The sequence below is a fragment of the Columba livia genome, chromosome 2 (assembly GCF_036013475.1).
Source record: "Columba livia isolate bColLiv1 breed racing homer chromosome 2, bColLiv1.pat.W.v2, whole genome shotgun sequence".
NCBI classification, from domain to species: domain Eukaryota; kingdom Metazoa; phylum Chordata; class Aves; order Columbiformes; family Columbidae; genus Columba; species Columba livia.
In genome coordinates, this window is record NC_088603.1 from 161,984,505 (window position 1) to 162,010,929 (window position 26,425).

Sequence of the window (26,425 nt, forward strand, 5' to 3'; positions counted from 1 at the left end):
GGAACCATCGTTCATCATCACAGCCTGAACTTCATAGGGGTAGGAGGTTCGACGTCCCACGTGTGTCCAGGGTCCATCAAGAAGATGTTCATTGCATGTGGAGGTGACCAACAGCATCCCCTGAGCATCCCTTCGGCATTTCCTACATCCATCCCCCCCAAAAAAATGAGGTTTCCAAGGAGATCGCAGTGCCATGAATTAAATGCACAGCAACTGGTGCTACAACAGTTGAAGTAATGGGACGCATGGTGGAAACAGCTGGAAAAGATGAACGGGAGGACCTGAACAGCAGGATGTCCTTGCAGGGTTTCTATAGCAATGAGGCGAGATGGATTATTTGTTCTTCCCTGGCCTTCTCGCTGCATCTCTGATCCCGTATTGCTCCGGGGTGGAGGACGGAATATGCAGCGTTATTGCCGTAGGGCCAAATCTGCTTCCTAGGGAAGCTCAGGGTGGGGATATTGAAGTGCTGGAGCGGGTCCAGAGAAGAGCAACGAGACTGGGGAAGGTACTTGAGCACAAGCCCTGTGGGGAGAGGCTGAGGGAGCTGGGCTTGTTTAGTCTGGAGAAGAGGAGGCTTAGAGCTGAGCTCAGCACTCTAGAACTACCTGAAGGGCAGTTCTAGCCAGGTGGGGATTGGTCTCTTCTCCCAGGCAGTCAGCAATAGGACAAGGGGGCATGGGCTTCAACTCTGCCAGGGGACATTTAGGCTGGAGATGAGAAAGCAATTCTTTGCAGAGAGAGTGATCAGGCATTGGAATGGCTGCCCAGGGAGGTGCTGGACTCACCGGCTCTGGAGGGTTTTAAACTGAGGCTGGACATGGCACTTAGTGCCATGATCTAGTCAATGGACTGGAGTTGGACCAAGGGTTGGACTGGATGATCTCTGAGGGCTTTTCCAACCCAGTCCATTCTGTGATTCTGTGATCCTCACTTCAAATAGCAAAATAAGGCATCTCGCACTTGACATTCAGTCGATTGTCATGGGCTTTTGAATAAAGTCATGAAGTTAAGCTAAGACCAGGGTTAATTTCTCCTGGCTTTGCATTTTCAGAAATGTCACCCAAGCATCAGCTGGATCCCTTTTCTGGGCAACGCAGGGAAATAATGGATTTGGGGTGAGTCTCTGGGCTTTTTGGAGCCTTTCCTTTATCATGAGGTGGAGCTTTTCTAGGCAGCACCATGAGTCAGAGGCTCCCTGGGGACTTTTCATGCTGCTGCATGAATTATAAGTTCTTCAACCCCACAGCTATAAGGTCTGCGCTGTCTCGGACTGTACTCAATGTGCTATTTAAATTTAGTTTACACTGCCCGGCGCTATGAGGCGAATTTGGCTACCAGAGCTTGCGGAAGAATTCTCTGTTACCCAATGAGGAGGGTTTTTGGCTGATGGTGGTAATAATGATGGTAATTCCAGGCCAAGCTTGCATCTGTTACCCAGATTAGTTGTGTTGAACCTACAGCAGCAGCACATTGCCCACCTACCCATTATCCCCACTGCTGGCATTATACCTGGGAAATTTCAGCAGCTGAAGCTCAGATTTGTGTATCTGATGGAATTTTCTTGCTTTTGCTGGGGAAGGTGGCCCTTGGCTATTGATCCTCCACATTGTGAAGGTACGGAGTATTGAGCTGCTTGAGTTGATGAATTACCCCGGTAAATTAAAAGACTCGGCAGAAAGGAGAAATGTGAGCAATAAATTTCTTCTCCAACAGCAGGGAAAATAATGATGCAGAGGGAGAGGACCTGTCGACCAGACACCGCCCGGTGTTATTAAGCTGATAATTCATGGTGAAAACCAAGAGGATATTAAGGGTTGTAGGACAAAATGTCCTACATTTCCCTAACTCTTTCCTTTTTGATGCTGCAAGCTTTGACCTTGGCTGGTTTATAGCCCATGATGATCCAGTTGGGTCCAAACAGATGTTTTTCAAGCTCCATGGGGCTAATTTTATTCTATCATCCTATCCTATCCTATCCTATCCTATCCTATCCTATCCTATCCTATCCTATCCTATCCTATCCCATCCCATCCCATCCCATCCCATTCCATCTCATCCCATCCCATCCCATCCCATCCCATCCCATCCCATCCCATCCCATCCCATCCCATCCCATCCTTTTTAGTCTAGTCTAGTCTAGTCCAGCTCTCATTTTACCCCAGTTAAGCCCTGGATGAAGAACACTTTATTCTTCCCTGATGCACCCAATATCTTCTCGACAGGAAGATCCAAAGCTCTTCCAAAGCAGCCGCCCTTCACCCTGTGGAGGTTGTTTTAAACCAAGGTGGTCTAAGAGATGCATTAAAAGTGGGAGCCGAGCGCTGACGTCGATCTAGGACCAATAGAAAATGCTGGGTTGGTTTATCACGCTCAGACCAGAATTAAAGCCTTTGGTGGGAACCTGGAGAAAATACTTAACTCTGCAAAGCTGGAGTTGGCCTCCAGCTGTACTGTCATGCTGCATTAAGGCCACTCATTAGGGCTGAGTTTTGCAGGATGAGACAAGCCATGGTACAGGATTTCCACTTCTCCCAGTGCTTTTAGTCTCCGTTCTGCAAGGACAAGCTTAACTGCAGCTTTTTCTCTCCATGCCAAGAAGAGGTGGAGACATTTTCCTCACTTCAGTGTGTTTGTTCAAAACCGGAAACCTCTGGCACCTGGAAAGCTGGCTCTTAGTTTTCTAATCCAGTGGTTTAAATCAAATTGGAAGATAAGCTGGACCCACTGGAGGGCTTGGGGCTGCCGGGGGCAGGTAAATGCCCCCCCAGGACTTTTTTCTTGCAAGTCCTTGAGCAAATTGAGCATTTCTGAAAACCCCGCAGGGAACTCGCTCACGGTGAAAGGCGGCGAGATGCGATCCATCACTTGTCTGACTCACTGGATGTGTCAGTTTTAAATGCCACCTCATTTGATAAGCTGCGCTTAGCACGCCGGGGGCTTTTTTTTTCCCTTATCCATTTCTATGCCTTTCTTAACAGACTTGTAAATGCAGACGAAGACAAATTCCAAGTAAGAAATTTTATTTAATACGATCATCCCTTGTATCATTTTACATAAGCCCACACAAAACTAAAGAATTTGGATAAAATGTGGCTGCCTGTAAGCCTCGGGTATCCCCGGATTAGCAAAAGGGGACTCCTGCAGTGTTTGGGGTAATCTGAAAAATGAGTTAAATTGCCTGTTCTTTGGGATTACGGCTTCTTTTAATCCTCTTTTGCTTTTCTCAGCTCCGTTTGCCGCTTTATGATTTCAATAACCCCCTTTGCTGTGTTTCTGCGTGAGCTGGGTCGCTGTGTGGGGCTGATGGTGCCTTGGCCTAGCTCAGTAGGCAATGGGGTAGTGGGAGGAAGCTTAAACCACATTTTCTGCTCCACGTTTTGGTGATGAGCTCCATAGTCTATGCAGAGACAAACATCAAACCGGCTCTTCATTTAATAAACGCACACAGGGGGCATTGAGCTGCGTGTAGCTGAGCTCTTCTCCCTGGGATCCAGTGATAGGATGCATGGCAGTGGTTCAAAGCTCCACCAGAGGGGGTTTAGGCTGGACACTGAGAAGCATTTCTTTATCAAGAGGGTGCTCAAACACTGGAACAGGCTTCCTAGAGAGGTGGTTGGTGCCTCAAGCCTGTCAGTGTTCCACAGGCATTTGAACAAAGCTCTTAATAACATGATTCAACTTCTGCTCAGCCTTCAAGTGGTCACTTGGACTAGATGATCGTTGTAGGTCCCTTCCAATCAAAAATATCCCTTCCCTTCCCTTCCCTTCCCTTCCCTTCCCTTCCCTTCCCTTCCCTTCCCTTCCCTTCCCTTCCCTTCCCTTCCCTTCCCTTCCCTTCCCTTCCCTTCCCTTCCCTTCCCTTCCCTTCCCTTCCCTTCCCTTCCCTTCCCTTCCCTTCCCTTCCCTTCCCTTCCCTTCCCTTCCCTTCCCTTCCCTTCCCTTCCCTTCCCTTCCCTTCCCTTCCCTTCCCTTCCCTTCCTTTCCCTTCCCTTCCCTTCCCTTCCCTTCCCTTCCCTTCCCTTCCCTTCCCTTCCCTTCCCTTCCCTTCCCTTCCCTTCCCTTCCCTTCCCTTCCCTTCCCTTCCCTTCCCTTCCCTCCTCTTAGTCTCCGTTCTGCAAGGACAAGCTTAACTACAGCTTTTTCTCTTCATGCCAAGAAGAGGTGGAGATATTTTCCTCACTTCAGTGCGTTTGTTCAAAACCAGGAACCTCTGGCATCTGGAAAGCTGGCTCTTAGTTTTCTAATCCAGTGGTTCTTCTCCTTCTTCTTCTTCTTCTTCTTCTTCTTCTTCTTCTTCTCCTTCTCCTTCTTCTTCTCTTCTTCCTCTTCTTCATAATCTCTTCTTTATCTCTTCTCCTCCTTCTCCTCTTCTTCTTCTCTCCTTCTTCTTCTTCTTCTTCTTCTTCTTTTTCTTTTTCTTATTCTCTTCTTATTCCATTCCATTCCATTCCATTCCATTCCATTCCATTCCATTCCATTCCATCCCATTCCATTCCATTCCATTCCATCCCATTCCATTCCATTCCTCAGCATGGATCCCAGGACAAGGTCAGGTCTGTTCTCTCCTCGCTGGCTCCGTCCCTCCCACCGTTGGCTTTCGCTGTTGGTGCAGCCTGTGGTTATCACCGAGTCAAGGCGTGTCGGGGTGGGTGGTTTGGGGAAGGTGCTGGAGGTGTGACCCACACACCAGAAAGCCAGCACCTTTGCCTGGTGTTGAAATCGAGACAGAGGGAAGCGGAGTTGGGGTTCATGCCGGGGAGCGGCTGTGCTGAAGGCCTTTGAAACATCATTTTTGGGTGTCGCACAAGCAAATGCTGCCGGGCTCGGTTGCCTGGGCAGCCACGCCGAGCTGCGGGGTGGTCTTGCAGAAGAAGTAAGTTCATCGCCAGGTTGGTGCCTCCATCTGTGCTCCGTCCCTCCCATCTCTTGCCTCCCCACTACCCTTCCCTGCTGATGTTCTGAGCACCCCACAGCCGTAGGGTCTGTCCCCAAAGAATTCAGGCTGTAAAACGCAGAGGGAACGGAGTGAAAGCCAGAGCCGGGGTGAGCGCTGGGGTGTCGTAACCCTGGTGTGTATTTTCAGCGGCTTACAGACTTATTGAATCCTCCTAGATGCTGAAAAGCAGCAACTGGTTTGCAGCCCTTTGCAAATACTGTATTTAGTGTAAATAACGCTGCAGGACTCGGTGTCGATGGGGGAGGAAGAAAGAGTTGCTGTCGCCACCCAAGCTGCTCTTCTTCTCCATCCTGTCCCCCCCGGTGTCGCAAGCGCTCACGGCGAGCATCAAATCGCAGCATCATAGAATGGTTTGGGTTGGAAGGGACCTTCAGAGATCGTCTTGTTGAAATCTCTTTGGTTTTATTGTGTTTGTTCTCCTCCAGGCTGGAATGGGTGGAAATCATCGAGCCACGAACCCGGGAGCGCATGTACGCCAACCTCATCACGGGGGAGTGCGTGTGGGACCCCCCCGCCGGGGTGCGGATCAAACGCACCAATGAGAACCAGTGGTGGGAGCTCTTCGACCCCAACACCTCCCGCTTCTACTACTACAATGCCACCACGCAGAGGACGGTGTGGCACCGGCCGCAGAACTGCGATATCATCCCCCTGGCCAAGCTGCAGACCCTGAAGCAGAACACAGAATCACCCAGGGCTTCCACGGAGAACAGCCCCGGGAGGAGCAGCAATGTCAGCAGGGAGGGCAGCACCAGCTCCTCGCTGGAACAGGAGCTGGAGGGCAGCGAGAAGGCGCAGGAGCAGAGATCGAGCCGTCCGTCCACCCAGTACACCGTGGTGAAAGAAGAAACAGAAAGGTAAAAGCAGACCGGCTCTGCCGGCACGTCGTAACTGAGCTCCATGATGGGTTGTTTGGGCGATAAAATTGCTGTTTCAGGTACTCTGATAGTTTTCCCCGCGCTGTGGAAGAGCAGAGAGCAGAGCCCGTGTCCTGTAGCTCTTTATTCTGTTGTCTAGAGGTATTTTATGGATAACTCCTCTAGCTGGATTGGTCTGTGCACTAAGTCTTGCTCCTCCATAGCACAATTATAGGAGGAAGAGGTGTAAGCAGCTGTGAAAGGTGTTTCTCCTCGTCAGGGTCAACTTAAGTGTTCCCTCCAGAAAGGTACATCAGAGAAATTATTTCTTGTCCTCTGGAATACATTGTTTTAGAGAGCGGCATGGTTTTAAATGATTTCTCTGGATAAGATCTCCCTAATGAGGGAGGATGATTCACACTATGGTTGTCCCACTGGTTGTGGAGCTCCTGGCAGAGATGATTTCTCTTGTAAAATAGAAGCTTGAAACTGCACAGCAAGTTAGCACTCGGTTTCTAAAGTCCTGCTGCGTATGGATAACATACTGAGACATCCGCGTTGCTTTTCCTTGCTCTTTGTTTCATGCTTTTAGGGCTTGCAAGCCGCGAATTGGGGCGTTCATTAGTTAATATATTCATATTCTCTTAAACGATGCCTCTAACATTGATAACCCAACAGCGTTGCCGGTAAAGCGATCGGCAGCGCAGTTTCTGCTCCCAAACTCATTCTGCTTATACATCTGGCACATAGAACCTGCGGCCGGGTGAGCTCATGGCCACGTAGGGTGAGAACAGGATCTCCTGGCTCAGCGAGCGCCTTCATGTGGGACCTTGGGCGCAGCCTGGCCCCCGCGCATCTGGCCCCCGAGCGGAGGTTTGATCTCAATCCTCTGATAAGATCACCAAGAGTGGGGGCGGCATCTTCCCTCACAAGGCGGGTGCTTTTTGGAGAGGTGGGTGGTTTTGATGTTTGATTACAAAGATGCCGGGTGGCAGACACGGCTGCCCACTGCGGCCAGGTCTAGCTGGGTCTGTTGGGGGTACGCCGCCAACTATTTAAGCCGGTCTTTGCTTGCCCGTCCCCCAAAATACCAAGCCCTGACTTTAGATAGGACAAGGGGTGATAGTTTTAAACTAAAAGAGGGGAGATTCAGACTAGAAATAAGGAAGACATTTTTTACACTGAGGATGGTGAAACACTGGCCCAGGTTGCCCAGAGAGGTGGTGGATAAACCATCCCGGAGACATCTCAGGCCAGGCTGGACGGTGCTCTGAGCAACCTGAGCTGGTGACGATGTCCCTGCTCATGGCAGGGGTGGCACTGGATGGTCTTTCAAGGTCCCTTCCAACCCAAACCATTCAGTCATTCTATGATTCAGAAAGCTCTGGAACAGGTCTCGTGACCCCCATGTCCTGGCTGGAAAAAATCCCATTACCTCATTGACCTTCCCCTCTTCAAAACCGGACTGGGCACGCTGGAAAGCCTGGAAAACTTTGCTGAGACCTCAAGGTTGCTGGGACCCATTAAGGAAGAGACTTCTGAATGTCAGAAGTCCCACCAGAAATGGGAAGGTCTTTGCTGCAGCTGACTCAAGGGAAGGGGAGATGCTGGGGGTTGAAAGGGGAAATGTGGTTGAGCCTGGTAGACGTGACACTTCCAGCAGGGATGGGGCAGATGGGGAGCTGCAGGAGCATCAGTGTAGTGCCAGCAAATTGTTAAAACATTGAGTCGCAGAATCATTTTGGTTGGAAAAGACCCTCAAGATCATTGAGTCTAACCATAACCCACCCCTGGCACTGATCCCTGTACCTGAGAATCTCATCTCGGTGTCTGTCCAACCCTCCAGGGCTGGTGACTCCAGCACTGCCCTGGGCAGCCTGTTCCAATGCCCCACAGCCCTTTGGGGAAGAAATTGTTCCAAGACCCAACCTCAACCTCCCCTGGCGCAACTTGAGGCCGTTTCCTCTGCTCCTGGCGCTTGTTCCTGGGGAGCAGAGCCTGACCCCCCTGGCTCCAAGCTCCTTTCAGGCAGTTCAGAGATCAGAAGGTCTCCCCTCAGCTCCTGTTCTCCAGCTGAACCCCCCAGGTCCCTCAGCCGCTCCCATCACACTCGTGCTCCAGCACCTTCAAAATCCACCTGGAATGGGTCTGGAAGTGAGTAAAGCACATTCTGGAGTGACAGATGCTGGCGGGAGCTGCCAGGGATGCTGTGGTGGAGCGTTTGCTCCATGACACCAGGGATGACCCATAGCTGGGCGACCAGAGAAGGTTTTATCCAGCTCCGATTTCTGTATTAAAGCACACATGAAACAAGAGTTCTTGCTTACGCCAATCTGCAGGAAAGCTTCCAGGGACACAGAGATTTCATCTCCAGAAGTGGCTGATGCTCTCAAGCCCGGGTCAGATAAGCCGAACATGAGCTGCACAAATTAAGAATTGATTTTTGATGGCAGCGATAACAGCTGGAAAGGGCAGAGCCAGTTCAGGCGGTTTGTGCCTCGAGCTTCTCAGAATTGGTGGTACCTCTACTTTTTAGTGTTGTTTTCTGACCATGAGCTACTTTGGGGCACAAGCCACAAAACAGTGCATATTTATATAGAATATACTCGTTTCTGTACCTGTCTGGGTCTTAAATTTTAGGAAAGCTGCTTCAGGCAAGGAGCGTTACAGCACAGATGAACCAGGTGTTTCTTTTGGGGCTTAAAACACCTGAAGAAATTAGGAGACTATAATTACCATGTCTCTTCATACCTGAGGCATCAGTCGGAAACCACTTGGTGGAGTGGACTAAGCTTCTTTTTAGTTTTTACCCTCATCTTTTGCTTATAAGCATTAAAATATGTATTGCCGTGGGTGTCCCGGGGTCGCAGAATCATCAAATGGTTTGGGTTGGAAGGGACGTCAAAGGTCATCTAGTCCAACCCCTACCGTGAGCAGGGACATCTTCACCCAGATCGGGTCGCTCAGAGCCCTGTCCAACCTGACCTTGAACGTTTCCAGGGATGGAATGACCTTAGAAGGCTGATTTTGGCAAGGCCAAACCTACTGGGTGCTGCTCAAGTGCTTGTAGGGTTCAAGGGTGTTGGAGGTCCCACCAGGAACCACCGACCTCTTAGCACCCAAGGCTGCATCTGAGCCTTGATGTCCATGGGAAGAAGGGACCATAAGATGGGGTCAGTACGTGCGATATCGGGAGTCGAGGGGCAATTATTGAAGGTCACCTCTGTATGGGTTGGTTGGTGTTTCTGAGCATCAACCCCAACAACCCTGAGCTGAGGATGGATATGAGTGTCATGTGGTGCCTTGGAGATGACAACTGGAAATACTCCATTTGCATCAAAAGGAGGAAACAGAGGGGTATTATTTGTGAGGCTGCAGAAGAGGCGGATATAGAAAAGGGGGTGGTGTGGGGCAGGTTGAGTAATTGCCTTCAACCAGGGACATGGTTGAAGTCTCCTCGGCAGGACAATTTAAAAATATGTTTTTCCAGTGCTTGGTGTTGTTTCCAAGAAGAAACAAGGCTGGAAGGGTCATCCAGTGAAACCTGCCGCTCCAAATTATATAACATTAAATATTATCACAATTACAACAAGGGTTTCTGGCTGTTCCCCTTCCTGAACTTGTCCGGTCTTAAAAGGAAAATCAGGGCAAGTGGACAAGTCTTGAGCAACTGATCTCCTTGGAATTTGCACTTGGAGGTGCCCCACACCCTGTGGCAACGGGAGGATTTGGGAACCGGAGCATCTGGTTTGGTAGGAGATGGCGGAGGCTGCTCCGAGTCCGTTCCCCGTGTCCTCGGTGCAGCTGTAGACCACGTTGGGGCTGGTCCCACCACACGTGTGTAGGTCAGGGATCCCTCAGCTCCCGTGTCTTCAAGGAATGTGTGGTGGCCAAGTGCTTGGGTCTTGCCTTACGCAGCTTTAATGAGGTGGGATTTGCACGTAGCTGTAATTAGCAGCTGGATCCGGCTCCGGAGACCATGTTAGGAAGCTCTGCTGTGTTGTCTCAACTTGGTGAGCCGGAATCTGCTCATCTTTGGGATCTCAATAACATGTTTGTCTTGGTGGTCAGCAAAGTTGGGGGTTGCATTAGATGACCTTTGAATGGCCCTTCCAACCCAAACTATTTGATGATTCAAAGGTAGGGTGCTTCCCAGCAGCTATTTCTTGCTTCTGCCGTCGTGCCCTGGACTTTGCCGTGCCTATCTTAAAAAAAATGACTTTCCTACAAGGCGGAACATGACAGCTGTGAAATGGCCACGCGGGCTGCAGCCGACATGTCGGATGGGTTTTATGTCACCTCACTGAGCTTCTCTACGCTGTCTGAAAGTGTCTGTGGTTATTGGGCCATGCAGAAGCTTTTCGTTGTTCGAAATCTTTGGAGAAGGCTTGGTGGGGGTAGAGGGGGCCTTCTTCTTGGAGCTTATGATGTCACCCACGGAGGACTCTGCTATGCCACCAGTGAGCAGCGTCTCTGCCCCTGCTTCACCATAGAATCATGTAATAGTTTGGGTTGGGAGGAACCTTTGAAGAACATCCAGTCCAACCCCTGCCATGAGCTGGGACATCTTCACCAGCTCAGGTTGCTCAGAGCCCTGTCCAGCCTGGCCTGCAATGTCTCTGGGGATGGGACAAGTCACCAAGGAGGGGTGACAAGTGAAGGCTTGAAGGACAAGCAGATAGACCTTCTCTGGCCATCAGAAGAGCTTCCCTTGGACAACCATGCAGGACTTTTTGAGAATAAGAGGTCTTTACCAAAGTCCCACCTGCTGTGAAATTGTGCCCAAGTTATTTCTCAAGACTTTCTCACAGCACTGGGCCCTTGTGGCCAGGAAGCCAATGGTACCTGGGGTGGGTTAGAAGGGGGTGGTCAGTAGGTCAGAGAGGTTCTCCTGCCCCTCTGCTCTGCCCTGGGGAGACCACACCTGGAATATTGTGTCCAGTTGTGGCCCCTCAGTTCCAGCAGGACAGGGAACTGCTGGAGAGAGTCCAGCGCAGCCACCAAGATGCTGCAGGGAGTGGAGCATCTCCCGTGTGAGGAAAGGCTGAGGGAGCTGGGGCTCTGGAGCTGGACAAGAGGAGACTGAGGGGGGACTCATTGCTGGGGATCAAGATGGAAAGGGGGAGTGTCAGGAGGATGGAGCCAGGCTCTTCTGGTGACAACCAGGGACAGGACAAGGGGCAATGGGTGCAAACTGGAACACAGGAGGTTCCACTGCAAGAGGAGAAGCAACTTGTTGGGGTGAGGGTGGCAGAGCCTGGCCCAGGCTGCCCAGGGGGTTGTGGAGTCTCCTTCTCTGCAGACATTCCAACCCGCCTGGATACCTTCCTGTGTCACCTCAGCTGGGTGTTCCTGCTCCATGGGGGGATTGCACTGGATGAGCTTTCCAGGTCCTTCCAACCCCTGACGTTCTGGGATTCTGTGATTCTGTGACTTGCATTTTTCTTGCCATCTCCCCCCTCCCCAATCCCAAGGCCGGGTGCGATATAGTACAAGATAAAACGCAGCGCTTAAATCTTCCCAGATTAAGCATAGCCAAGCTGAAATAGCCGAGGGGTATTTCCTTACAAACCCATCCCCATTTTGACGGAGCTGTCTGGGCTGGAGGTGTGACAGTAATGGGTCCTGGCGGGTGCCTGGGGCAGAGCGGGGCGGCTGCAGGTGAACGCATGGCTTTCAAACACAAATCCTGCTCCCCGACGCAGGCAGGAGCCACATTCCCACTGCAAAGAGCCCCCCTAAAAAACAGCTTTTCAATTTAAAACATAACTCAAACCTAGAAAATATGTGGTTTGGGTGTCTGGGGAGCTGTTCTGCTGTGCCTCGTGTGAGTAAAACCAGAGTTTTATTTGCTATTCTCACGTTTTATATCCTTTTCTTCTGAAGGTGCCGGGCAGAGCTGCCACACGCAGCTTTAGAGCAGGTGGATCAAGGACACAAGTCTCAGCAGCATCTGCTGCACCAGGATTTTTGAGGTCCCTGCAGGGATTGTAGAATCTTTGAATGGTTTGGCTTGGAAAGGACCTTCAAAGCTCATCTATTCCTACCCCTGCCATGAGCAGGGACATCGTCACCAGCTCAGGTTGTTCACAGCCCCATCCAGCCTGGCCTGGGATGTCTCCAGGGATGGTTCATCCACCTCCTCCTCCAAAACAAACCTCCACTGTGAAGAAAAACCAAGGAAGGACGTGGGGTTCCTTCATAAAGACGTGCAGCATTGATCAGATCCCAAAGACCTTCCTTGCCAACGTCTTGCCTCCAGCAGTAGCGTAATGCATGAGATTCAGAGCATTTCTTCACCCAAAGGTTGGATTTTCCCAGCTGGGTGACATCTCCGTGACTGGTGGCAGGTCTGTTCCTGAGGGTGCTGCGGGTGCTGGCTACATGGGGCATGTTCCTTTCCATATCAAGGGCTGGATGTTGAGGAGATCTTCTCCTGCAGCTGGGTCAGCATCTCACCAGCAGAGCAGATACATGGTAGGAAGGGTGAACAAGCCCTCTGCACCCTTGTGCCAAGAGCAGTTGGTTCTCTTCAATCCTGGGGTCAGTTTTGGGATCCTCATGCCAAGAAAGGCCTTGAGGTGCTGGAGAGAGTTGAGAGAAGGAAACGGAGCTGGTGAGGAGCTGGAGCACAAGTGTGATGGGAGCGGCTGAGGGACCTGGGGGTTCAGCTGGAGAACAGGAGCTGAGGGGAGACCTTCTGATCTCTGAACTGCCTGAAAGGAGCTTGGAGCCAGGGGGGTCGGGCTCTGCTCCCCAGGAACAAGCGCCAGGAGCAGAGGAAACGGCCTCAAGTTGCGCCAGGGGAGGTTGAGGTTGGATGTGGGAACAATTTCTTCCCCAAAGGGCTGTGGGGCATTGAACAGGCTGCCCAGGGCAGTGCTGGAGTCACCAGCCCTGGATGGTTGGACAGACGGACATGAGGTTCTCAGGACGTGGGGCAGTGCCAGGGGTGGGGGAACGGTTGGACTCGATGGTCTTGAGGCTGTCTTCCAACCAAAATGATTCTACAATTCTAATTTAGGAGCGCTCCAACCAGGACAGAAAGCCACCGGTGGTTCCACAGGCTGTGAGCCCTGGAATGGACCTGGCCTCAGCGCAGGTTCCCGTGGGGTTTGTAGGATGAGCGTTCTTCTGAGTTGTCTTACCTTAAAAACCACAAGATGCCAAGCTCCTCTGCTCTGAGGTGGCAGAGGGACTATTTCAATGCATTGGCATGGCCGGCTCCGACAGAGAAGGGATGTGACCATCACTGCCAGGCTGGGCAGCTCAGGTGCCACTTGTCCCCTTCCAGCTGATGGACCCAAGCCCTGAGGTCTTCCCACAGAAGAAGAGCATGGAGTACACGTATAAAACCAACCCAGCTCCAGGAACACCACTTCGGTATTTCTGAAAGTGGCAATGAAGGTGACTTGGGCACAGCCTCCTCCTCTGGTTTCCATGGAAGGGCTTGTTCTGAAAGAGCATTTGGTGTCCTTTACATCTCCATGGTGTGTTCATCTAGAAACGGGCGTCTTGGTACTGCCAATATCCCAAGGTTGGAACAGGGCCACCCGTGGCTTAAATCCTGTTTTTGTAGGTTAAGTCCATAAAGTTTGACCAATATTTAATGCTGAGATAACTAACCACATCTGCCCTCAGATGCATGGTGTGAATTTTGGGGTTGTGCTGTGCAGGGACAGGAGTTGGACTCGATGGTCCTTGTAGGTCACTTCCAACTCAGGATTATGTGCTTCTGAGAATTTTCCAAAGGATGTGCTGGGTTCTGGATGGCCATGTAGACCTGTTCCTTTCTGAGATGTGCTCCTGGCTGGCTCGTGGGGTGAAAGCTGGGAGACCAGAGCTTCTTCTGGGTGAAGATCAGATGATTGGAACGGCTCTGCTATGGAGAAAAGCAGAGAGAGTTGGGGATTGTTCAGCCTGGAGAGGAGAAGCTCCAGGGAGAACTTATTGTGGCCTTTCTGGACTTAAAAGGACCTGTAAGAAAGACTCTTTACCAGGACAAGGAGCAATGGTTTTAAAGCTAAAGGAGGGAAGGTTTAGATGGGGCATAAGGAAGAAATTGTTGGCCCTGAGGGTGGTGGATGAACCCAGGTTGGCCAGAGAGCTGGTGGATGAACCATCCCTGGAGACATCCCAGGCCAGGCTGGACGGGGCTCTGAGCAACCTGAGCTGGTGTCCCTGCTCATGGCAGGGGTAGCACTGGGTGACCTTTCAAGGTCCTTTCCAACCCAAACCATTTGGTGATTCTATATTTGCCTTGCTCTCCTGTATCCTCTCACTTCCCATTTTTACCTTCCGTTGAACACACCTTGTCCAACAAAGGATTGACGTCCTCAGGACAGGGGATAGTCCGTCATCCAAGTGGGCAGGATTGGGGTTCAAACTCCTTTTTCCACCCACCCATCTTCAGGCCGCCCATTTCCAACAGCCGAACCCATCACAACCGACTTGCTCAGAAGGTTATTTTCGGTTTAATGATTACCAGACAGCCCCCCCCAGGCTTCCAGCTCTCCTGCTGCTTCCACGAGATCCTAAATCTCACAAACCTTGTTAGGCATGATGCTGGGGAGGATGCTAATTGGAACCATCGGGGTTGGGGGGAGCCAGGCAGCTTCATCGGGTGGGAGTGGACTTTCAGGCTGTAATTAAAGCCGAGAGCTTTAATCACTTTCCAGGTCACGCGTCTTTCCGCACGCTGCCAGCAGATTGCGCGTTGCTCGGAGGCTGCACACTAAGCCGAGCTCCCAAATTCACTGTCTTCTGATGGGTTTTGTCTTGTTTTGTCCCTGCTGTTGGCCTTGCCAGTGTCATTCCCACCCATATCATGACAAAAGCCCAGAACTTTTCCTCTCCAAGTGAGATTCGCATCTACTGATGTTTGGCATCACCGTGGATTTCTCCTGGTCAGCATAGATTGAAGAGCAACTCGGTTGGACTAGATGATCGTTGTAGGTCCCTTCCAACAGAAATATTCCATTCCATTCTTGATTTACATTTCTCTCAGCACCCCTAAGCAGATCGCAAGGATCATGGAGATCAATTGGGTCAACTTGTGTTTCTGCTGCTGGGTATCCATGGGGATGTTGGGTGATCACCTCTTGTGATCCCCTACCTTAGGTCACCAACAATTGCCACCCTCTCTTAAATATCAAGAGAAGATTTAATGGTTTCACAGGTGCTTTTGCTCACCTTGTAATGAGAAACTCAAGTATTGAACTGCTTCTGGGTGGGCTTTGTGGTTGGTGTTGGCCAAAGGTCTAGAGAACTTCCTAGAAAGGTTTGGGTTGGAAGGGACTTTCAAAGGTCCTTCATTAATTTGCTTTTTCTTGCCATGCTCCGGTCCTATTACAAAATGATAATGATGTGAACAAAGCTTTTGGGTGATTGTCATGGTCCGTTCGGTGATGGACTCGTGATAGTTCTTTTAACTTGATCTCAGAGTGCAAAATTAAGGCGACTGAAAGCCAAGGGGTTATAATTCAATCAAGCAGTGTTACTTTATTAATTTGCCCATAAAGCGGCACTCGATAGAGAGAGAGAGTAAGAAAAAGAAAGGGGAAAGAAATGGGGAAAAGTAAAGGTAAAGATGAGAAATGAGGTTGTGTTTGTCACCAGTCCAGTTCCAGAAGCTCCCTCTGGTCTCCGGACCCATGGAGTCCGGCAGGTCCTCTGTCGTGGTTCGGGATCCTCTGGTGGGAAGATCTTCAATGGTGTCCATTCTAGTCTCATCTTTTATGCTTCTTCACCCCCGCTTTCTGCCATTGTTTTAGCCCAGTCTCCACCTTGATTTCGCAACCCAAGCTGGTACTGCGCAGGCTCAAAAGATTCACGCTTTCTTTTGCCAGCGCTTACATGTCTAGCATTTGGGGTCTTTCTCTGGTCCATTGGGTGTCCTCAGGACCCTTGGCGAGCTCCTGGGCATGCTCCTTTTCGTTGGCCATTGTTTGGGGGAGCAGGTGAGGGACATGTGCAGCTGAGGCTGCAGGTGAGAACACATCTTCTGGACGGCGGCAATTATTCCTGGGTCAAAGAGACCCTCATAACAATAGCTTTCAGGAGGCGGGGGCTGGTTCGGCTGAAGCAGCAGGCGAAGTCCACACAGCAGCCATTGTTAGCAGCAGCCCCCCGTATTGGAGAAACAGTGCAACACAATGCTTCTCCTCGGGCCTCTCTCCAAGTTATTGTCCATCTGTTCTTTTGGTCTCAGCTTCAGTTCTCTAAGTTCTTGATGGTGATGTTCAGGCAAATACTGCTCCATCTTCGGACCGACTCTTACACCTTGTAATGAGAAACTCAAGTATTGAACTGCTTCTGGGTGGGCTTTGTGGTTGGTGTTGGCCAGAGGTCTAGAGAACTTCCTAGAAAGGTTTGGGTTGTAAGGGACCTTCAAAGGTTCTTCATTAATTTGCTTTTGCTCACCATGCTCAGGTCCTATTACAAAACGATAATGATGTGAGCAAAGCTTTTGGGTGATGAACCATCTCAAAAAGGACACAGATATTTGGAGACGACGGTGAGCAGAAAATGCGTTTCCAGTATAAACAGAACAGCATCTGAAGATTTAAAACCCCTTCCCAATACTATTCTCAAATATTTTAGAGAAAAACCTTCATATCTTGCATATCTCAAAGCCAAGGTGTGAGATGAAATCGGGGACAAAATGCTTGGTTCTTTTTAATATCCTCTCCTTGAATCCCCACGGGCCACTGCAAAACAAGGCTCTGGATTAGATGGATATTCGTCTAATGCAGCCTAGTGCTTACGTCGATCGCCAGCCCCAAAATACAGTTTACATAACTGCCAAGAAAACCATCTTTCAACTTCTATTCGAAGCGGTGGCTGTAATTAAGAGTCTGAAGCCTTGCAGGCCGGTGATTAGAACGGAGGATTAGGCACTGGGATTTCATTTCTATTCCTGGCTTTGCCATGGAGCTGTGCTATTTCAGTCCTCACTTTCCCTTATTTTAAGAATAAAAGCTAAACAAGTCCCCGAGCTGCCCTGAAATGGTGCCGCTTCCTATTCTAGGGGAGAGAAGAAAAATCCTTGTGTTTTAAATTAATTTATTAGCTATTTGCTTTTCTGCCAGAGGTTCCCCTGCTAAAGCTGCCAGAAGCAAATTTGTGTCTATACTGGAGCCTTTGCAATCCATAGTTTAGGGTATTAATGGAAAGAAAACAGTCACCTTTGCAGTGTCCTACAGCCCATGTAGGTGATGGTCCATGTTGATAAAGGGCTCCCATGGGCAAAAATATTCACATTTGCCTTTTGCAAACACCACCGAGTGAGGCGGGAGGTGAGAGGCAGCTCCAGATGTGCGGCTCCTCCAGATGTGCAGCTCCTCCAGATGCGCGGCTCCTTCGCGGCACAAGAGCAGCTGCTGGCATTTCGTGCTGATGTTACTGCTGCAGTTTTGGGGTTCAACGCTCCTTTTTCCGCTTACCGATGGTTGCGCCAGCATCATGCCAGGGAAATCCAGCATTGCAAGCGCCGGAGCCGATGGAGCTTGCAGCAAACATGCCGGGGCGAAGCGGTTCAGCCTCCCCAGACGGCAAACGTCGGGAGTTGTGAGCATCTGCTGTATCTCACGTTGAAAACCTCAGCCGGGCATCTGACTTAGCGATTGTCATAGAAGACATTTGGCAATCGCTTTTGGAATCTGGCTCCGGCGTAATGAAGCTTGCCCAAGATCCCATTAAGCAAATAGGGGATTAGCCCGGAGCCCCCGGTCCCAGCTGCATTCAGGCAGGTGATGTGGGGGTTGGTGCGGGAGGATGGGAAACCACTCATCTTGTGGCATTTTAATTTGATATATTTTTCTCCCCCTTATTAAGCTGTCCTAATTCCTCATTTAGACTCCTTTAAAGCAGAATAACAGACCTTTGGTACTATAGTAACTAAATCAGTGAAGGAGGAGGACGAGGACCTCTTTGCTCCCTCTTCGCACTCAACAGTGAGAGGTGCTGCCAGTCCAACCACTTACGTAATTTATTTTGATGTAGGTTGTCCTACAGCAGCAACTTGATGACCGTCACTTCTCATCCTTGCTGCTGGCATCCCATCCAAATCCAGATGCTAAAATCTGCAGGAGGGGGCACCACCTCCTGTTTCTTTTCTGACCAAAGTAGCAGCTTCCAAATGTCTAATTCTCCAAGTTCTTTTCTTGGAAAGATAACTGGAGTGAGTAGGGAGATGTTCCTCTGAACGAGAGCTGGGTGGTTGTGCTGGTACTGGGCATCACAGCATCATTTTGGTTGGAAGAGACCCTCAAGACCATCTAGTCCAACCATAACCCACTCCTGGCACTGCCCTATGTCCCTGAGAACCTCATGTCCGTCTGTCCAACCCTCCAGGGCTGGTGACTCCAGCACTGCCCTGGGCAGCCTGTTCTATGCCCCACAGCCCTTTGGGGAAGAAATTGTTCCCACATCCAACCTCAACCTCCCCTGGAGCAACTTGAGGCCGTTTCCTCTGCTCCTGGCGCTTGTTCCTGGGGAGCAGAGCCCGACCCCCCTGGCTCCAAGCTCCTTTCAGGCAGTTCAGAGATCAGAAGGTCTCCCCTCAGCTCCTGTTCTCCAGCTGAACCCCACACGTCCCTCAGCCGCTCCCATCACACTTGTGCTCCAGCCCCTCACCAGCTCCGTTCCCTTCTCTCCACTCGCTCCAGCACCTCAAGGCCTTTCTTGGCATCAGGGGCCCAAAATTGACCCCAGGATTGAAGGTTTGGCCTCCCCAGTGGCACAATCACTTCTCCAGTCCTGCTGGCCACACCAGTGCTGGTGCCAGCCAAGATGCTGGTGGCCTCTTGGCCGCCTGAACACACTCTGGCTCATGTTCAGCTGCTGTCACCAACACCCCCAGGGCCTTTTCCAGCCGCTCTTCCCCGAGCCTGCAGCTTTCATGGGGTTGTGGTGACCCAAGTGCAGGACCCGGCACCTTGGCCTTGGTGAACTTGGTGGTGGCTTGAACATCACATATCCCATCAGGTTCGTAGTTTTGGGCTTGAGTACCCATTGTGGTGGCCCAACAAAGTCTTGCTTTTTGTACGCTCATGCCTTTTTGTTGTTGGAAGCAACGGAGGGAGGACACTTTGCTCCAGGGTTGCCACTGCAACCTTTGTAGTCTTTCTTCTCATCTCTGGCAGCTTCACACTGTGTCTTCACAGACATTTGCTTTGGTTTGTCAGCTTTGCTCTACCCTCCAATAGCCAACCAGGCGTCTCTTAATCTGTTTTACACAGCTGTGAACATCAGCTATAGAAAATAACTGAGGGTCAGTTCCCAGCTGGGACATCCATGGTCCAGGTCTGGTGCTGCTCATCTTGATTTGGGTCACGATACATGTTGGTGTCATGACCCCCAGTCCCAGAGAGCCCCATGAAGCTGAAAACCCTCCGTACCCATCAAACTTAGGATCTGCAGGAACAGGACGTAACTTCTGGAGGTGCATAGACCTCACCGGTGGCAGCAGGAGAAGCTCTTTGTCCGTCACACAGAAATTCAACCTCCACCCGTTGGGTTTGGGGTTGTTTAGTCTGGAGAAGAGGAGGCTTAGAGGTGAGCTCAGCACTCTCTAGAACTACCTGAAGGGCAGTTCTAGCCAGGTGGGGATTGGTCTCTTCTCCCAGGCAGTCAGCAATAGGACAAGGGGCCATGGGCTTCAGCTCTGCCAGGGGAAATTGAGGCTGGAGATTAGAAAGCAATTCTTTGCAGAGAGAGTGGTCAAGCATTGGAATGGCTGCCCAGGGAGGTGCTGGACTCACCGGCCCTGGAGGGTTTTAAACTGAGACTGGACATGGCACTTAGTGCCATGATCTAGTCAATGGACTGGAGTTGGACCAAGGGTTGGACTTGATGATCTATGAGGGCTTTTCCAACCCAGTCCATTCTGTGGTTCTGTTTGATGGTCCCGTGTTGGAAGTGACCTGACTCCGGTTGAGTTTTTAAGGGGAAACCCCCGCATTCCTACCAGACTTTCCCCGGGGATGCTACCGGACGTTTCTACAACTCCATCACCACGGAGGAGGATGTTCCCATGCATTGAGGTGCTATAGACCAAGGAGAAGACCATCTCCTTGGGAAACCACAGAGCAAGATGCCAATGTGGAGAATCTTTGTCCTCTTCCCAAAATCAGTGCAGATTGGGGCTAACAGCAAGTGCAGCAAGTTGGGGCTAACACAGGCGTTTGTCGCGGTTTTGCTTCTCTGGATTGTAAAAAATCCCAGTGGGTTTCACAGCTGTGAAAAAAATAAATGAAAATAATGTATCCATCCTGTTTGCTCGGCATGAAGGGCAACGTCATCCTCACCGGATCGTTTGCTTATCTGCAGAGTTCTCCTGGCCGCAGCCAGGCTGTAGCAATGCCAATTTCCCTTCTGCAGAGCAGGTTTAGGCTGGAAGGAGCGCAGCCAGCAGCGGGTCAGCTCCTTGGAGCCTGATAAAATCAATCTGGAAGCTTTTTGGTCCCTTCGATGCGAAGTCGGATGCAGCTGAAATCATGGGAGTGAGGCTACTGTGAAGACAGAAGTGCGGGGCTGCTGCCTGCCCTGGGATTTGGGGCTAAAAATCAGTGTTTTCTGCACATCCTCATCCCCCTAGGAAGGAGGGCACCTCTGCACCCACCCTGGGAAGGGCACTGCGGGCGTCGAGGCAGAAATAGAAGGAAGAAAAGCCCTTAATCTTCCAGTTTATCTCCCGGTAAGGTGTGTGCTACCACGCTCGGGGGTTTATTCGAGGGGTAACATTTTGAGAGCTTGCACTTACAGTTTTTAAAGCAGCAAAGGCAGGGATGCTTAGAGAGCATCTGCACTTGGGTCCGACTCTGCCCGCACCTGGGGAGCTCTGGGATTCATCGGGTCTCCTGGGAGGGGGCGAATACAACAGGAAAACAACAAAACTCTCCAGGCGAGCTTGCTGGCAGCGGCAACGTTTCCTTGCGGTGCCGCGGTTCGCTCAGCAAGCACGTGGTACCCTCGAGGGATGCTGAACGGTGTCCAGCCACCGGGGCAAGTGAGCGGTACCCTCGAGGGATGCTGAACAGTTCCCAGCCACCGGGGCAAGTGAACGGTACCCTCGAGGGATGCTGAATGGTGTCCAGCCACCGGGGCAAGCGTGCAGAACCCTCGAGGGATGCTGAACGGTTCCCAGCCACCAGGGCAAGCATGCAGAACCCTTGAGGGATGCTGAATGGTGTCCAGCCACCGGGGCAAGCGAGTGGTACCCTCGAGGGATGCTGAACGGAGTCCAGCCACCGGAGCAAGTGGGCGGTACCCTCAAGGGATGCTGAACGGTTCCCAGTCGCCGGGGCAAGCGCATGGAACCCTCGAGGGATGCTGAATGGTGTCCAGCCACCGGGGCAAGCGAGCAGTACCCTCAGGGGATGCTGAACGGTTCCCAGATGCCGGGGTCGCGGCAAGCGAGCGCGATGCTCTACCCAGGGAGGATTTAGATTTGCAGCATCGGCAGGGATGTGTGTCAGCGAATAGCGATGCGGGGACCCCTCAAAGCATCCCGCTCCCTCCTACACACCTCCAGACACCCACTGAGTCCCAACAAGCACCAAAGAAGCTGAAACCACCAGGCAGGGATTGCTGCTGGCTCGTTCCAGCTGCTCCAGGTGCCTGGACCAAGCTCCACGTGCCCCTTTCCAGCTGCTACGCCGTCCCTTTGGTTGTTTCGGTCAGACTCCGGGGAACGGGTGTTGTTGGTGAGAGCTGTTTGCAGCCGCGGCTGATGGAGCTGTTGCTACACAGATATTGCCAAAAACAGCCTCCAATCAGCTCCCACTGCCGGGCTGATGCTGAGCCCAGCTCAGAGCCCAGGGAGCTGCCAAAACGATAAATAGGTGTCAGCTTTGCCCGTAAAAACCCCACGTTGGGTCCTGCTGGGGACAGCTTATTATTTCCCTGAGTCTTTTTTAAAGCGTGTGCGTTTCGTGCTGCCTGTGCGAAATGTGGCATTTTTCCTCCCCTGGGCTATTTCCCACCTTCCCTCTCGTCCTGCTGCGTACCTGGAGGTTTGTTCCGTTTTGCTCTCGTTTGGTTTCCTACCATCCTTCCTCCTCCTCGGATGCTGCGGTGAGCCGAATGTTCTGAAGGACCAGCTGTGGCTCAGCAGGCAGCACCGATCGGTGCCGGGCTTAACATCTGGCCTTACAAAGCCTTGTTTCGCAGGCTGGGCTTAACATCAAGATTTTGAAGGTGCTTTTCCTCCCCCCCCCCCAAAAAAAATCAGTGTTGCCTGTCTGTCTGTCCTCACTGGCATCCAGCAGAGATGGAGGCAGGCTGTTCAAGCATCAGGAGGAACCCTCAATAGAGAACAGGTATTTTAGCCTCAGAAAAATGTGCGTTTTCATTCAATCATCAAATAGTTTGTGTTGGAAGGGACATTTAAAGCTCATCTATTCCACCCCCTGCCATGAGCAGAGACATTGCACCAGCTCAGGTTGCTCAGAGAGCCCCATCCAGCCTGGCCTGCGATGTCTCAGGGATGGTTCATCTACCACCACTCTGGGTACCTGGGCCAGGCTCTCACCACCCTCATAGTAAAACATTCCTTCCTTTTAATCCAGTGGCTCTGTTAGTCTGATCTTTATGAAGCACAATTCTTAAGGAATTGGCTTTAAGACCTTGAAAGAACAGCTTACTGGGGGGGCAGGCAAAGGGTAGGGGACAAATGCTCCACGACATCGCTGCACGTGGGACACTGAGCCACCAGGAGTCCAACAATGATGCTGCTTAAATATTAAATAGCTGGCAAACCTGCCCTTGGCTCCCCAGCAAGCTCCACACCCGCCGCTTCCAGCAGCTCTTCATTTATGCCAAAATCTCAGTAAGTGACTTTTAATGACCCCCTCCCTGAAATTCAGCTTGTCTTGGAGAAGCGGAGTGCAGCTGGCTTGGTCACCCCTGGGTTGTGCAACCACCGCCCCATCCCTGAGGAGATTCCCCGCTTGGTTCCCACCACGATGCCTTTCTAATCTCCAGCCTCAGTTTCCCCTGGCAGAGTTTAAGCCCGTGCCCCCTTGTCCTGTTGCTGACTGCCTGGGAGAAGAGCCCAATCCCCACCTGGCTAGAACTGCCCTTCAGGTAGTTCTAGAGAGTGCTGAGCTCACCTCTAAGCCTCCTCTTCTCCAGACTAAACAAGCCCAGCTCCCTCAGCCTCTCCCCATAGGGCTTGTGTTCCAGTCCCTTCCCCAGTCTTGTTGCTCTTCTCTGGACCCGCTCCAGCACTTCAATCTCTTTCCTGAGCTGAGGGGCCCAGAACTGAACACAATACTCCAGGTGTGGCCTCCCCAATGCAGAGCACAGGGGAAGGATCACTGCCCTTGTCCTGCTGACCACACCATTTTGGATACAGGACAGGATCCCAGTGGCCTTCTTGGCCACCTGGGCACACTGTTGGCTCATGTTGAGCTTCCTGTCCATTAGTCCCCCCAGGTCCCTTTCAGCCTGACTGCTCTCCAGCCACTCTGTGCCCAGCCTGGAGCGCTGCAGGGGGTTGTCGTGGCCAAAGCGCAGGACCTGCCACTTGGCCTTGCTGAACTTCATGGATTCTATGTTTTGGACCTCCAGTTTAAAATCCATACTGGGACAGAAAGTGCAGAAGGAGTTACATTAAGACAAGGGTAGTAATGTAGCCGTGTGCTTCATGAAATACCGATTTTGGAGCCGAATTTCCCTCCTTAGATATTTCATCCAGGTTTGGAAGAGCTGTGAATAACCTCCATTCACCTCTGAGCTCACACGTCCCTCAAATACCACATCCAGCTGGCACCAGCCAGAATATTAACGATGTATTATGGGCCAAAATATTAAAATCCACGTAACTCCGCAGCCGTTTCAACAGCCTTCGCTGTGTTCCGAAGAACCTTTGCACCAAAGCGTCTGAAATGCCAGCAGGCTGGGGAATGACCTATTAGAGAGCAGTGTAGGGGAAAGGGACCTGGGCATCCTGGGGACAGCAGGATGACCATGAGCCAGCACTGGGCCCTTGTGGCCAGGAAGCCAATGGTACCTGGGGTGGGTTAGAAGGGGGTGGTCAGTAGGTCAGAGAGGTTCTCCTGCCCCTCTACTCTGCCCTGGGGAGACCACACCTGGAATATTGTGTCCAGTTGTGGCCCCTCAGTTCCAGCAGGACAGGGAACTGCTGGAGAGAGTCCAGCGCAGCCACCAAGATGCTGGAGGGAGTGGAGCATCTCCCGTGTGAGGAAAGGCTGAGGGAGCTGGGGCTCTGGAGCTGGACAAGAGGAGACTGAGGGGAGACTCATTCCTGGGGATCAATATGAAAGGGGGAGTGTCAGGAGGATGGAGCCAGGCTCTTCTGGGTGACAACCCGGGACAGGACAAGGGGCAGTGGGTGCAAACTGGAACACAGGAGGTTCCACTTAAATATGAGAAGCAACTTGTTGGGGTGAGGGTGGCAGAGCCTGGTCCAGGCTGCCCAGGGAGGTTGTGGAGTCTCCTTCTGTGCAAACATTCCAACCCGCCTGGACACCTTCCTGTGTAACCTCATCTGGGTGTTCCTGCTCCATGGGGGGGTTGCACTGGATGAGCTTTCCAGGGCCCTTCAACCCCTGACATTCTGTGATTCTGTGTTTCTGTGATTTCTTACCATGCAGAAGTTTCCAAAACGTCCATGAAGTAGAGCAAATGGACAGATTTTGCGTAGGGACGCTAAGGTGGTTCTGAAGTCTTTGGTTCCTGGGGAAAACAGGAGAAAAGGGCAGTCTCCTTTTGGCTCCACCAGCACCAGGGATTTTCCTGGATGACACAGTCACTGATGGTTCTCCAGGCCATGGTTGGGCAGAGATGCTCCCACCACAAGAGAAACCATGTTTGCTGTGAGGGTCTTCCCGTTGTTTGGCTTTGATCACAAAATCTTGCCTGGAGGAGACCTTCCTCGAGGTCTTCTCCCAACGCCCATTGCTCTTCTCTTCTGTAGACGTTAGATATGACCTGTTTTAGCAGTGAGGCTCTTCGTTAAGAAGCCTCCTGAGCATTAATTCCAATCCATCCAGAGCTTTGCCCATTGGGGAGGAGATCCTGGAGCCACAGATCTGGGTACAGCACCAGGGGTCAGAAAACAGCGCTCATTCGCGTGCACTCGACAGGAAAAAGGGATTAAGCCACTCAACACAGTCATAATTTCAGGGCTTGGAAGCCTCATTACAATTAGCTTTGACAGAAGCTTAATTTTATTGTGGCTTGAATAACATTTTTGAGGTCTATCCTATTAAGGAGATTTGTTTCTTTTCCTTTTCTCTTCTTCCCCAACCAACATCTGATCTGATTTTTATTAACGCAAGCCTCTTAATGTGTACACAGGGGGGTTTTAGCGCTGTTTCTTCAAAAACTACTCAAAATGTAGTTGTTTCTCCAGATGTTTGCTGTTACATTCGGATGCAGAGCAAATGTCCAATAATTTGCTCGGTGCCCTGGGTTTTCTGAACGAGCCTGATTATTTGCACATCCCCGCAGCGAATGACTGTTTAAGGCAAAAAAAAGACCTTTTCTGTGTTCGTTGAGCAAATATTGGCAATAAGTATGAGCGATATTGGAAAGCGTTGCCCTTAGACAAAGACCAATGAGTGGTTGCACACTTTGAGGTGAGGGCACTGTGGGCTCAGATGGAAGCAACTACAATGCGGTAGACAAAAAATGTGCTAAAAAGGGCTTTTCTGGTGCTTCCCGCCTCTGCCCACATTGGCTCCGACCATCTGAGCAAGAGCGATGCTTGAGGCACAAGAATGGGCTGCACTTGGCAAGGATCATGAGTGGGACAAAACCATGAGAGGTTTAGGGTCTGTCCAAGCGTGTCTGCAGCCGTTCTTCACAAATAAGCAGAGTTTAAGGGAAAATACGGTGTTTCCAAGGCTTGAAATAAAGCTGGAGACCACAGCCATGGAAGGCTTGGCCATCATCTGCTAAACAACTAATTAATGCCTCAAAGCTTGACGTGAGGAGGTGGGAGTAGGTCCCAAGCACAGAGCCCAGACTAACGGGGACCGGGAACCCTTGTCTGTGGGTGCGTTTTCATTAATCCTAAAGCAGAGTTTAATGAGAACAGGCGCACATCGCAGTCACCATTGGTAACTCCTTGTTCACTGTTACTGTATTGCAGTTCGTCGCCTTCCGGAGTGTTTGAGAAAGAATATGACATTTATCGGGATTACAGTGCAGAAGGTCAACTCCTCCACTACAGGTAGCCAAAAATTTCCCTCTGGTATCGGGGTTGGGGTCTTCAACGTGGCCTCGGTGGTGAGGTGGGGATATGGGATGGCCCGTTGTATTCTTTATGCTCTTCTGATTCTACTCCACTTCCCTTCCCTTCCCTTCCCTCCATGTGCCGCGGTTTTTAGCTTTACTACCACCCTTAAATGAACCTTAAGATGGATTTTGATGGTTCTTTGGAGAAAGGACCATCCTCTCCATGCGGTGGGTCTCATTTGAGTGGCTCCTACCCATGACCAGGAGCTGGAGCGGGACAGGAGGAGCATCAGGGCTGTTGGGTGATGGGGTTGCACATCTATGGGGTTTCATTAGGTTCCATCACCAGTTTGGGAAGGGGCAGGACTATGTGGTGACTTGAGCATCTCCCCGCACTGGA

The 26,425-nt window shown here is 51.2% G+C and overlaps 1 protein-coding gene across 8 annotated transcripts in view; it reads left to right on the plus strand.

Moving 5' to 3' along the window:
• ARHGAP39 (Rho GTPase activating protein 39) overlaps positions 1-26,425 on the plus strand; it is a 159,533-nt gene that overhangs the window by 97,488 nt on the left and 35,620 nt on the right. For 7 of the 8 annotated variants that reach the window (XR_010470823.1, XR_010470825.1, XR_010470824.1 and 4 more), the window contains exons 2-3: positions 5,386-5,817; positions 25,940-26,020. Coding sequence is in view for 5 of the 8 variants with exons in the window: in XM_065054666.1 (XP_064910738.1) it covers positions 5,386-5,817; positions 25,940-26,020 (513 nt within the window). In the remaining 3 variants the exon portion in view is untranslated. The remainder of the gene's footprint in view (positions 1-5,385; positions 5,818-25,939; positions 26,021-26,425) is intronic. The other variant, XM_065054668.1, reaches the window with a different exon arrangement.